Here is a 14,432-nt window from a genome sequence, read left to right on the forward strand (position 1 = left end):
TATGTGTACACTTTTGGAAATTAGTGCCCCCCCCCCCACAAAAAAAACGAATCCTGGATCTGCCCCTAACCTAGAGATATTCTGTGGGATTGCGATTGGAACTCTGTGCAGGCCAATTCATTGTACCCACCTCCTTTCAACAAATCATTCCCTAACACCTCACCTTAGGGCATGATGCATTGCCATGCTGGTAAATTCATGAACCACCACCACACTGTTCCTGTAACATGGTCAGCACACACACAACTATTCAAAATTTCATTGTAGTCTGACATTGTTAAATTTCCATACAGGGAATAATTGGTGGTCTATGCCATGATATACCTCCTACTGTAATGTGTGATGTGATATGTGATCATACCCCTGTCATTGTTCCCTGCTGGAACACCATATGATGGCACAGTCTAACATCATCGTCACCTTGTAATTAAGGGGTCTCAGGTTCAATATCTGGTGGAGGCACATAGTGATCCAGATACCACCTTTAAACTACAGGTTTAAAGTCCCATCCCATCTTGATTAGCCTTTTGTGCATAAAGCAGACTTAAAACTCAATTATATTCCTATAGTTTACAGTTATTACAAGCATAAGAAAACAGTTTTTCGTTGTGACGTTTCAGGAGAACACACGCTCCCTTCATCAGACATTTATTTTCATTTTGACTAAAGATACAGTTATAACAATGGTTAGCAATTTTTTAAACAAGAAGAATCCATATATAGTGGATGTTGTCAATGTTACATTGTTGTAATATAGCAACCTAACTGTGAAAAGAAGCAGTCTGTTTTATTTTTATTGTTGTAATATAGCAACCAAACTGTGAAAAGAAGCAGTCTGTTTTATTTTTATTGTTTTAATATAGCAACCGAACTGAAAAGAAGCAGTCTGTTTTATTTTTATTGTTGTAATATAGCAACCTAACTGTGAAAAGAAGCAGTCTGATGAAGGGAGTGTGTGTTCTCCTGAAACATCACAATGAAAAACTGTTTTCTTATGCTTGTAAAAACCGTAAACTACAGGAATATAATTCTACAATGCAAGCAATGCTTACATACAAGAAAAACTATCTTAAAACTCAAACTTCACATAATGGTAGATAAGACATTATCTAAACCCAGTCCCTCTAACCAGACTCTAGAATATAGCATGAATTGTTACTCCACAGCACTTGTTTATATTGTACCATAATATCCAGTGGGGGTGGGGGGCAGCTTTTCACATCACTTTAGCCAACCCATGAAATTTATGGAAAAAATACATGGTTTGGTAATGGTTGCTTAACCATGGAACCCCATTCTCTTCACCTCCTGATGAACATTTATGGCATTGACTATAGTTGTGGTAGCTGTGAAATTGACTGATGATAGCAACACTTGCTGGCCATTTCAACAAACCACCTGTTTCAAGAGACAGTCTCTGTTAGTGTATGAAGCATTCTAGGTCAGTGTTGGATTGTGGTTGCTTGCTACCACTTCACAATCACATCATTGAAGGTTGACTTAAGAAGAACTGATATTTTTCCTACCAATCTACACACTGGTGACAGTCATGTTCAAAGTTACTGAGCTCACCTAACAACCCAATTTTGTTGAATCTCATTCGCATTGAACAACGCACACCGTTGTTTTTGTTTTTATACTGGAATGTGATGTGAATGCTTTTCAGTTCTCCAGCGTGGACAAGGTGTCCAGACACTTTTGATCAGGGTATTTTATGATAGAATTATGCATTTTTGTCCTAAAAGCACCTTAAGCCGTAGAAAAGTGACATACAGGATTGCAATGCAAAATCTATCAATGGGAGATTGTAGATCCCATTCTAACCAATGAAATATAAGTATTTACACAAGCATCACAAAATTCTTTGTCAAGTGGTTTAATATAGTTACAATACTTCATTTATTCCAGTGGCCATGCTTGCTTACTCTCCTCATTTCTAAACTGATGCCTGCTTCTCGATGTGTCTGCTGTAGTAGCAGTGACTAGGAAGAGGGTTCACGACATCACTGCAATTGCTAAAATGTATTTTGAACCTTCAGTGCAGCACCGTGACATTTACCCAGCTAGAACTTTACACCTCAGATTAATAAAACATGCAAATTAAAATCTATTATACTATATTTCTTCCTGTGGTAACATTTCAGCACATTCACTTGTTATTTTCAAGCCTTGTAAATGAAAGTTTCACAAAAAGAAGAAATATGGATATTTTATACCATTTATTAATTTGAAGTGTAACTAGTGAAAGCAAGTGTAAACTACTCTGTGCTTCACTGATGGATAAGTAATTCTACTGTGTTGATGTACTTGTCTAAAAATTCTTGTACTCCTTTCTTGTAATGAGAATCTTTATTCTACTTTCTGAAGCTTAATCCTGGAATTCTAAATCCTGGACAGCCTCATCCCAGCCCTGCTCGCAATCCTTCACATGAAAATATATCAACAGTCAGTTGTGCTCTCCTAAATAATCAATATTTTTTTATGAAAAAGTTAGAGAGAGAAAGAAATAATCATAAAAGCTGCCAACATTTTTATACATAAAGAACAAGCAACATCATTTTATTTATTCCCATTTACTAATACACAACATGCACATAAGTATGAAATAAATAAACAACATATGTTATTACCATGGAGCATAGTTAAAGCAGGTATCATTTGTTTCAAACATATTTGTTTTCACTGCAAAGACAGTAATTATACTCTCCTAACATGCAGGATAGTTCAGCAATACCAACATTTGTCTTCTTGATTCATTAGTTTGATTCCAACTTTACACACACACTAGTATCATACAAATCAAATGGGCCAAAATTTATTAAATATCAAACATTCATGGCTAATTGACAGCATTGAGTATCAAATACAAGTCCTCATATTTGTAGCTGAAAAATAGCTACAAACTTGCACATGATAACACTTTGAAAATAAATGTAGATTTTTTTTTAATACTTTTAATACACTCCTCAGGAACCAAAAGTCAATTGAAACAATCAAAATCCTAATTTAGATACGAATGGTTTGCAAATATTTTGCTTTCTTGAGTTAGTACTCGTACAGGAACACAAAAAAATCCCCTTTCCATCCTTTCAACACACAACCCCATAAGTCCTTAATGCAAGAGGAGAGAAAAGAGAAAGTGTTGGAGAAAGGTGGTACACATAAAAAGAAAATTCTACCTATTTCAGTCCCCCGATACTCAAGCGTGGCAGAACGATTACCTGCAAGGCACTGGCTGTGAGATGTACACAGAAACTCTGTCTCCCTCATTCACGGGGATGACATTTCCTCAGGCTAGCGAGTAAGTGACGGTTGCCCTCACGTTTGTTAATTTGTTGCTGAACCTCAGTAGCACACACAATTTTGTAACAGTGTTTGAATTTTTTTGACGTAGATATTTTTCTTTGCACCCTTGCATGACATCATCCTGAGCAGTAGAGCAGTTTGTAAGAACATATGTCTCACATTTTTTATGCAACAAAAACAATCGTATGTTTTTTTTTTTTTATTATTGAGTGTGTTAATGCTTATTAATAATATACACGTAGTTTTAGAAAAATTCCCAAAAGCGCAAGTGTGATGTTTTACATGAAGACTTTACAGGTTTTTAACTTAGCCTTGAATCCAGATGTAATGGTCTTCATGTTTCTACATGTCAAACCATTTGAATTTGAGTAATGAAGTTACTGAGTGATAAGCTAAGGATCTGTTTCAATATGCAGAATAAAGCATCCTTTTTTTAATGAGTTCAAAATGTCTAGGTTTGATACGTAGAATACTTCTAAACAGAGCAAAGAAAAAGTGCAAGACACACCACTCTCCTCAATAGCACACTGACACTTATACCCATCACCTAGTGTGTCCTTTTTCATACGCTATTACTACACTTTTCTGCCACTGGTTTGTACTCTTCATTTTTCTTCAACTGGCCTTGCTGTTTGTTAAATGTTTTCTGCTTTTAGTACATAACATGTGTATTTTGCATTGAATTAGTTGTTTAGAATGAATAATACATGGTTTGCATAGCACATTTATGTAACACTTACCTTCTAGTTAATATCCTGACCAAATGGAAACTAGATTTTGTTAAATTATTGTTTAGACTTAATTGACTGGGCTGAATAAACTAAAATGAATAACACAGCTGATTTTTACTTAAATATACATGTCGACTCTTACACCCACATTTGTATTTCTTACTGGAAAAATTTACAGGTAAGAAATGTACCACATCTGTTCTGGAAAGGGTGAAACACAGCAAAGCTTTCATGCATTAAATATGAACTATTGCAATAGTTCAAATAAACAGTATCAAGTTTCTGTGTTCAATTACAACACTAATAATATAATGTATTCAACTTCTTTTCCTAAAATATATGAAGATAAAGAAGATAAATTATGTTAGCTATGAAAAACACTTAAACATGTTAAGAAAACTAAGAGCCTGTGACATACATGTTATGTTCAAAGAGACGTATTCCAGAAAATGATGTGCGTATTTTAGGATATTAGGACTCAAATATATTATATAGTGGATCTCATCAATATTATAATCTATACACAATTTGTACAAAATAGTCTTTCTTACGTGAGTGGGTATAGAATTTTGAAACTACGTTTCAGGGTTCGACTGCCCCCTTCTTCAGGTTCTTTTTCTTCTAGGCACAAATCATGTTATGCTGCAGCAAGAGTGTTAAAAGGGTTAGGTTAAAAGGTTTGGTTGAAAACACTTGTTAAAAACAGGTCTCTGTTTATTTAAAAAACCCAGTTAAAAATCTTGCTATAAGGTGTTCCCCATTCTTCGTAAAACCTTATTTTCGTGGGATCCTATTAAATTGACTAAACACATTCCCTTGTTCTGCTTGCTCTGATGGTCTATTCCTGACCGAGAAGTCATGAAGGTTAATTCCCCTCCTATGCTGTTCAGCCTTCCCCTACTTGCGTCACCAATCCAACTCAAACTCTCGTTCTACCTCAACCGCACGGACCACTTCCGGAGTGACATGGAATCCTTTCTTACGATTCTCTTTCTTTGTTCTATCCCATTATTTAAGAAAATCACCCATCCTTCCTCCAAATTTCCATCATCTCTGTTCAATTTTTTATTTCTCCCAGTGCAGATATACGAGGCCTCATAAACGTTTCTATTCAATTTGTTGCCTTTTCTAATGACCTCTTTCTTTACAATCTTATGTCTGCTTATGATTGTGTGTTCAGACAATTCGGTTTTGGGTACTCCCTCCCTAATGTCGTCTTCGTGTTCCCCCCATCTTATACGCATACTTCTTCCCGTTTGTCCTATATACTCTTTACCACATTCACAACTAATACCACATACAGCTTTGGCTTCCTCAGGGTTTCCATTCCCTTTTCCTCCCCTTTTGTATTCAGTAAAATATTTCTCTATATTCCGTGGAGCCTTCATCCCACATCTTATCCCATACTTGCTTACTGTTTTCTCAATTTTTTCAGATAACCCTTTAAAATACGAGATCCCTACAAACCTAACATTCTTCTTACTTATTTCTTCTTCTCCCTCCCCTTTTGTTTTCTCCTTCTTATCTTTACTTATCTCTCACGTGATGATTTTCTGCACATTCCTTTGTATGCATTAAATCCATTTTTCCTCCCTACCTCCATTATCCATTCCTCATCCCTTACCCTTTCTTCCTCCCCAATACATACTCTTCCTGCTCTAATAAAGAAGTTGAGATTTACGTTCCTTTTAACCCTCCGTGAGTGTTCAGATTCTTTATTGATGTACAAATCCCCGGCCAATTGCTTGTGATATACCACTGTTCTTATTTTTTTACCCGTCTTAGTGAGACTAAGATCTAAGAAATTAATTTTGTCACCTACAAGGTTTTCTCTAGTGAGTTTAATGCATTCGTCTTGTTTCTCTAAACATTCAATACCTTATCAAACTCTTCCTTATTCCCAATTACGTATTAAAATATCATTCACATATCTCCCGTAGTATTTAATTCCACCTTTAGTATGTAATGCATAAAAATGCTGGCGATGATTCCGGATACCGGGTTACCCCTTGCTAACCCTTCCTTCTGGTTAAATATCTTATCATTTATGTAATAAAAGGTTGTACCCTGTTACTAAAATAAACCACCTAACATATTCCCATGCTATTAAAATGTCCACCCCTTTTTCTAACAACCACCTCTGTTGACAATCCACAGCCCTTTCCCTTTACTAAGTTCTACATTTTCTAAGATTTTTTTTTACGTCCAATGAAGAATTTTTTTTAAAAAAATGGGATAGAACAAAGAAAAAGGATCCTACGATGAGATTCCATGTCGCTCCGGAAGTGGTCTGTGCAGTTGAGGTAGAACGAGATTTTGTGTTGGATTGGTGACGCAAGTAGGGGAAGGCTGAAGAGCATAGGAGGGGAATTAACCTTCACAACTTCTCGGTCAGGAATAGACCATCAGAGCAAGCAGAACAAGGGAATGTGTTTATCAATTTAATAGAATCCCACGAAAATGAGGTTTATGAAGAATGGGGAACACCTTATAGCAAGATTTTTAACTGGGGTTTTTAAATGAACGGTGATATGTTTTTAACAAGTGTTTTTCAACCAAACCTTTTAACCTAACCCTTTTAACACTCTTGCTGCAGCATAACATGATTTGTGCCTAGAAGAAAAATAACCTGAAGAAGGGGGCAGTCGAACCCTGAAACTTAGTTTTGAAATTCTATACTCACTCACGTAAGTAAGACTATTTTGTACAAATTTTGTATACATTATATTATACAGTGAGTAACTCGCACAGCACATAAATATGTTATCGTCAATATTAAGTTAGGTGAATTGTCTATTACTTACCAAATGGCACCTATTAAGATCACAACAAATAAGTGTGCAAATCAAACCTTTGCAGGGGGCAGGACAGGCATGGGGATGTCATCCACTCATTGCTAGATCTAAGTGCTCACACACAGGAATTATCACTAGAAGAAACCTGCACATTCATTTCCCCATATATGTCATTCCCAAGTTCCATACTTGCTTTATGGAATTTGCATTTTTCATGAATTGAATTTCGCAACACAAATAATTTCCTGTTTGTTATACAGTACTTGAAATAAATCAATATTTGTAGCATCTATAGTTCATATAGAACTTACAAAAAAGTTATTCAGCTCCATCTTCAGCAATTAATTCCTGTTATAAAGATGATTAAAGAAGCTGTGCAATGGTGAACAGTTTAACATTATGTATAATTTTACTCATTAAATTTTTTAATGATTACTTTTTTTAGTCAAAAATAAGAAATGTATTAAAGTATTTTTTGTTGTGTACATTTTGCCAGTTTTACAATAGTCATAACATTGATTACATTCATAATGTTCAAAAGCTCAAAATGGCACTTGTATTATGAGAAAATTCACATTTAGAAACCTTAAATGGTGAAAATATTATCATGTTGTGTTTAAGTGTTAAATAGATGTGTTGCTTTATGTTGTCATGTGGGGGTGGGGGGGGGGCAGATAAAGTTATTTCTGACAGATATGCAAATTTAAATCTGTTGCCAAATCTCAGTGTATATTTATTGTTTTGAGATATGCAGCTTGTGATGTTCCCTAATAACTTTTGTTGCTTTTCTATGATTAGAAAAAACTAGAAAGAGACTTACTGATTGTAGATAAGTGATACTCGCACAGTGATGGATTACTTTGCTTTAAGTTATATGAATAATTGTTTCCATCTGGTCAAACGTTCTCTCATAAACTATGTTTTAGTAAAAATGAACCATGTTATGTCTAATATTTCCAAATCTTAGATAAATCATGCAAAATATTTTCTGTATAAGATTTTCAAAAATTTTAAGAGAATGAACTTGTATGTACTCTACTAACAAATAATCGTAATTTGCTATAATGCTTTTAATTTGTTTCACCAGACTGTGTTTTACCAAGCTGAAGCTTCTCTTATTGGCTATTGAAATCAAAGCAGAAGAAAATAATGACAGTAAAATTTCTATCAATCCCAGAGGTGCAAAAATACAAGCCAATACTCAAGGGTTTTATATCGCTCAGTCAGCTGATGAAGTTAAAAGGTACGTAATATTCCTTTCATTGATATCAATAATATTTTTAAGGAGCCATGGAGATCAAGTCACTGAGGAATCTTGACTTGCATGGGGGAGACATGGGCTTGATTCCCAGGGTGTGTGATTGCAGGTGGAATTGTGGCAGTAATGCCCCTGCATAGAGCAGCTCTGAGGTACACCTCTAATAAATAGGTATCCATTGGTTCCAGAAATCTTCACGTATGAGTACAATGCACAGGACACACATTTATCTTGCTTGAGTATAGAGTATACCCATGTAAAATGGGTCAACGGATTAATAAAGATTATTATTATTATTATTATTATTAATATATATTTCGTCAAAGATATCCAAAATGCGTATATGAGCAATTCCATGTGAAAGTGGACAAACAAGGTTAATTTTATTTGTATTCAAATTAAATTAAAGGGTAAACTGTGCAGAATTTTGAATTATTAATACAAACATTTGTTTCATGGCTTTAAAATAAATATTGTTTCAAAAACATTATTTTTTATAGTAGAAGTGGGATTTTGGGTATGGTGTTTCCAATTAATTTAGTTTCATTATGATATAGTAACATACAATAAGAAAACTAAATTAATTCTAATTTCAATCTAATTGTCTCCTTTATTGTTTCTATATCTTAAGCTCATAAGTATCCTACCTCATTTCTGAAACAAATCTTAGTTTGAAGAATTTATTTATGATATTTTTTATAGCCCTTGCATAAAATGGGCATGATGTTACACCTGTCACAGGCAAGAAATGTTTATAAAAAGAAGTATGTAGTAATATTTTAGGAACTAAAAGCATCTAAATGCAGAATAAAGTTTGCTTTGTGAAAATAAAATGCAATTGTTTCAGTAAACCCATATATTTCAGTTTTTTTCTGAAAGACTGAGCAAGGTCCTATAGTCAAGTCTGAGAAGTGTCACACCCATCACAATTACAAAAAAATTATTTTCTGTAGCTGAAAATTGAGATGAGAGGAATAAATATTCTGAAATTAAATAACCTTCATTAAGGAAAATGAAATTACATGAATTGATAGTTACATATTTGAAGATGCTAAGAAAATAATTTTAAAACGAATGAAAATATGTCTGAATGTCACACCAGTCACAATGGAATTGCCCATATATAAACAGGAGCAACACCAGAATTTTTTGTAGGAGAGTCAGTTGATACCATATCGATTGTGGAATAATAAGAAGTATACAATTAATAAAAAAAAAAAATCTTTGGGAAACCCCTTTGCATGAAGCACACATTATGAAATATCTGGTGCACATTTTTTTTTTTTTTTTTTGGTTAAATTTCATGTTATGAATACATTAATATGAAGTCTTTATATTATTTTGTTAAAATTTCTACAAACCTGAGTCAAGAAAATAGCTGAAAGTGAAAGGCAAATTTTGGGCAAAAAGATAAATAAAAATAAAAAGCATGTTTTTGAAATATGGAAAAAAGATCTCTTGTGGAACAAAGTATTCTTTGGATTCAGTGGAGAATATGAAAACACAAAATTCTGGTCTATTCAGCATTTTACACTTTCTTTTCCAGCTAACTTATTATTTACTATGGTTAATATGTTATAATCCCAGTTAATTTCAATTAATTTATTTTTGTCTACTGTCATAAACAGCACTTAAAGTTAGATAGTCTCAAAGTTTACGAAAACATCCTCTAAGGGAAGGGTCCTAAGGTTTAACATGGTGACAATGAGATAGGTGTAGTAGGATGATTTGTGTAATTCTTTTATCAGCAGGAGAATACCATCCCAACTGCATCCCACTTGCTTTTCTTGTTTATAATAAACTGCCATTTTCTGGTGGAGACTGAACAGTCTCCTCCTCCTTTCTCTTATGTGTTCTTTTTTCCAGATATGTTCCTATTTTATAATGTATTAAGGTAGGTGATTTTCAGTGTGATTTCTAAATTATAAGAATTGAATAATTATTTCCCTGCTTTCCATTCAAATTAAACATAAAACAATAGCATGAGCATTTGAAATTAGAAATGGTTCTCATTGAAAAATTGTTCTTACAATGTAGATTTATTGAGTGCATCATGTGGTGACTATTTGTAAAAGAAGTTTTTAATTATTGCTTTAACATCAGACATGTAGCCAGGGGATGGACTCGGGGGGGGGGGGGGGGGGGGCTGAAGCCTCTCCGAAATGCTACAAATATCTAATTTACATAGTGTATAGTGGCAATTAATTTTACTTCTTTAGCAGGATTAAGCATCTTGTATAATTAAGTTGTAATGTACGTACTGAGAAATTGATCTTCAGGGCTTCTATTTCCTCACTCTTTGCCTTTAGATGGCGGTTGCTGATAAGGGATGAGCCCCCCCCAAAAAATAGTTCTAGCTACGGGCCTGTTGAACATTATTTCATTGATATTTGTTTCTAGCTTTATATACAAAAGTACAATAAATAATTTGTAGCCTACATTGTGTGATTTTTTCCAAGTTAAAGCCTCATTCATAGATTAAAAAAGCTGAAATATATTAATTTATTAATGATTATTGCAATTTATTTGTAATTATTTTTTTTGATCAATGGTAGAAGGGATGAATGAAAAGTAATGCCTTCAATAGTTGGCAGCATTGATGCATAAGCACTCATTTATTCCTTGAAATCCCTACTTTCACTCCAATGTGCGCGAGAAACAATTATATGAAAGTGGATGTGTATTCATAGGTCTTGAAATGGAGGCATGGAAAACCATTCATTAGTGCAGTTTAAACAGTGTGCTTTGTTTGAATTCCCAGCTGTTGAAGGCATTGCTTCAGGTGATATTGACCAATATTCACCAATGCGACTAGTGTGTGTCATTGGATCAAAAAGTACAAAGAGCGTGAACCTGGAATGACTGATTTGTGCGATCAAATATGAGGCAAACATTAAGACCAGTAGTTGTTACATGCCTTCATTTCAAGAGCTATAGCAACACTCGCCCCTCTTCATATAACTCCTTCTCATATATTGAATTAAAAGTAAAGCTAACCGAGGAATAAATGAGTTCTTGCAGTGCATCATAGTGCTGTCATCTCTTGATGAGTTGTGTAATCCATCGTTTTTCCATCATGGTTTTTGTATTTTGGTAATCAAATTTTTGTGAAAACATTATAAAAGTTTCACATTTAATATCATATTTTTCAACTAATTACAGGGCATGGTTTTACTGCAAGGCATGTCATGAAGACATCAAAGATGAAACTCTAATCAAGAAATGTAAATGCAAAAACTGTGAGTATAAATCTGCTTAACATGAATTTCAGACTCTTCAATCATTACTATGTTCTTCCGATTTGAGACTTCTCTTGGCTTGCTATCAATCTCTCTTCTTTACTCATAAGAGATTGTATATCTTTCCCTTCTTTATCAAGGAGTGATGGTTGACTGACCCTCCACCCATTGCAGTTGTAGGCCATGGGACCTGATCTTGGCTGATACATGAAGCTATTGCTGGATGTAATTTATTATTTTTTACATGCATGTTTAACCAACATTAGAGCCTGCATCATATGGATGACCCATACACGATTTGGCTCTTTCTTGCTTTTAAGAAACTTTATATGAAATAATATTCAAGCTTGCAGGATAAGCATGACATGGCATAAAAATTAGTGTGTGTATATATAAATTACACGAACAGTATTGTTATTAATAATTTAAAATATCTTAATCCACTGTTTTTTCTTATCATCAATGTGTATTAAACTGAAAACCAATTAGGTCCTTTTCTTATTTTTTTAAAAAAAATAAAGGATTGATGAAAATGCCTAACAGTTTTCCTTTTGAGTTTTCTTATCGATTTGAACTTTGGTCCTTGCTACATGCAATATATACTAATTTACTCATTTAGAACATTCTATTCACACATAACTGAAGAAAATTGTTTTCTAGAAGCCTTAAATGATAGGAATATTGATTCACAACTTGCGAGGAATAAACAAATAGTTGAGAGGGGTAAGCATGAAAATGTATACATCGATATAAGAAACAAGACTTCTTACTATATTTTGTACTTATTAGGGAGCATGCATTGCAGATTTTATCTAGTCAATATCAGAGAGTATTTGTTGTAGTTTAAAAACACAAACGATATGTGTATTATGACTTTTCGCAATCTAATTGTTCCAATATATAATACAGCTTTTGATAGACCTTTCAATGCATTGAAAAACGTACATTTTTCTTTGCTGAGAGCCTCAGGATTGCATAAAGGTTTCTGAATTTATCCTTGAGAATAGTTGTTCCCAAACTCGCTCAGTTCACGATATACTTAGTATATCAGCATTTTTACCATAGTGCCCTGAATCAGGAAATACATGACAAATTAATTTGATAGTCACATAAAGTTATGTGAAATATAACAACATATATAGGGAAAATTCATGCATTTTTTTTTCAAATTCAATGAAAATTAAATATTTTTAAATATCTTTGTATAGTTTTTCCTTTGATTCACATGCCATACAGAAAGGATTTTTTCAAACATACTTTGGGGGGGGGGGTATTATGTGGTGTGCATTCTTTCACTGTTGAACTACTACTTCTATATCTTACACTTTTGTTTCTATTTTGATGGACTTATTTTAAATGTCCCACAGTGTCCTGGTCAGTGGCATCTCATTCCATTCATTCCCATTGTCATAATTAGCCAGAAACAACAGAAAAGAGACAGAAAATAAGAAATAATGCAAATAGTGAATTAGTATGAAAGCATGTTTTTATGCTTTTCTCCACAAAGAAAAGGAAACCACAATATTTTTGTCCAACGTCAGGGCAAATGAAACTTCTAAATGTGTGTAATTATGTGACACATGAACACTATAAATTCACAAAAGAACATGGGATGAGTTGGTGGAGACTGGTTATTCTCAGTATAAAATATATTGAAAAGACCTCCACACACCCTATGTTCTTCCTTGGCTGTAGTTCACAGGAGACAGCTTTCTTTTTTTATCGTAATTTTGTGGAAATCACACTTATATGACTATTAGGCTATACTGATGTATTTGAAATGTGCATCTTTTAGATTTGTTGAGGATTATAAGTGATACAACATCATGATTTGTTTAAGAAATTTTTTTTCATTTCCTTCTTTCATTTTCTCTTTTTCATACTATGTTCTTTTTTTAAACTATTGAAATGGTTATTCTGAAAGTGCTATTAATTTTCAGTCACTGTTGCTTATAGTTATAAAGTGTTCCATTATATATATTTTTTTATTTATTATAGGTTTGTATTACTGTTACTCATTGCAAAAATCACACTGTTGATACTTTGTGGATTTTTTTATTAATTTAACTGACCAATTATGTTCAGTCTTAAGGAAATTATTAAGACTTTCAAACACAACATTCAAGAAGTATGATGAAGCATTGAAAAATTATTATTTAATTTAGTAAATAATCAAAATAATATATTTATTCCCAACAGTAGAGTGATAAGATAATATTAACAGAAACTACCAACAAAACTGACCTTCATGAATGCAATTTTTTACAGTTCAGGTAATAAAAAATCAGCATTTGTATACAATAAAGTACCAATATAAAATTAACTGGCGCAGATAACTATGGTTATAAGTTATATTTATTGTACTGATATGATGCAAAATAGCAAATATTTCATGAAGATTCTATTGAGCTATCCTCCACCTTCATATATAATTTGGTCCCCCTCTTGAGTCTACAACTCAGAATTTTACTACTTGTTACACTTTGTAGAAATACTAATAACCTGCAAAAATACATACTTTAATTGTAGATTATTTTAAAACAAAGTCTGAAATTATGCTGAAAGTTCATAGTACTGAATTTGCACTTTTACAAAAATAATCTTTTTTTTACCACATATCTCTACAAGTAACAGAGCTGACATTATCTAATATCTATAAAGCTCTGAAATGGCAAGAATCACCAAGTGTGATAGAAATGTCTTCCTCTCATAAACAAAAAATACCATAGAAATCAAAGTAGTAATTTGAACCACCAACATTCAAAAATGAGAATTTGTATAATTGGTTGAGCAATGATTACTCTTTTCCAGGACCATTTTATGTTGAGTGACCCTTATTTATTGTTTAAATTGGTCAAAACTTCACTATTATTATCAACAAACTGATATGTCAATATGCATTTATCATCCAACACTGATAATCTTTAATTTATTGAGTTCTTAATATGTAAACAATTTAATACTGAAATTAATGGCACTAGATGTATTACATACTATTCAAAAGAGCACTTAAATGTAAAGTGTTTTTAAATCTTTATATAAACTGCCTTGGTCAGCAACTTAGTGTTTTTAATATGGAAACAAGGCTTAATTATATTGCCAC

The 14,432-nt window shown here is 33.1% G+C and overlaps 1 protein-coding gene across 39 annotated transcripts in view; it reads left to right on the plus strand.

The window, feature by feature from the left end:
* Nucleotides 1-14,432, plus strand: part of slo (calcium-activated potassium channel slo) — a 285,961-nt gene that overhangs the window by 224,119 nt on the left and 47,410 nt on the right. For 25 of the 39 annotated variants that reach the window (XM_083131198.1, XM_083131171.1, XM_083131170.1 and 22 more), the window contains exons 12-14: nt 3,189-3,301; nt 7,920-8,075; nt 11,253-11,329. In XM_083131198.1, coding sequence (XP_082987324.1) covers nt 3,189-3,301; nt 7,920-8,075; nt 11,253-11,329 — 346 coding nt within the window. The remainder of the gene's footprint in view (nt 1-3,188; nt 3,302-7,919; nt 8,076-11,252; nt 11,330-14,432) is intronic. The other 14 variants (XM_083131199.1, XM_083131201.1, XM_083131200.1 and 11 more) reach the window with 1 other exon arrangement.

This window comes from Lepisma saccharinum, chromosome 11 (assembly GCF_977018435.1).
Source record: "Lepisma saccharinum chromosome 11, izLepSacc3.1, whole genome shotgun sequence".
Classification (NCBI taxonomy): Eukaryota; Metazoa; Arthropoda; class Insecta; order Zygentoma; family Lepismatidae; genus Lepisma; species Lepisma saccharinum.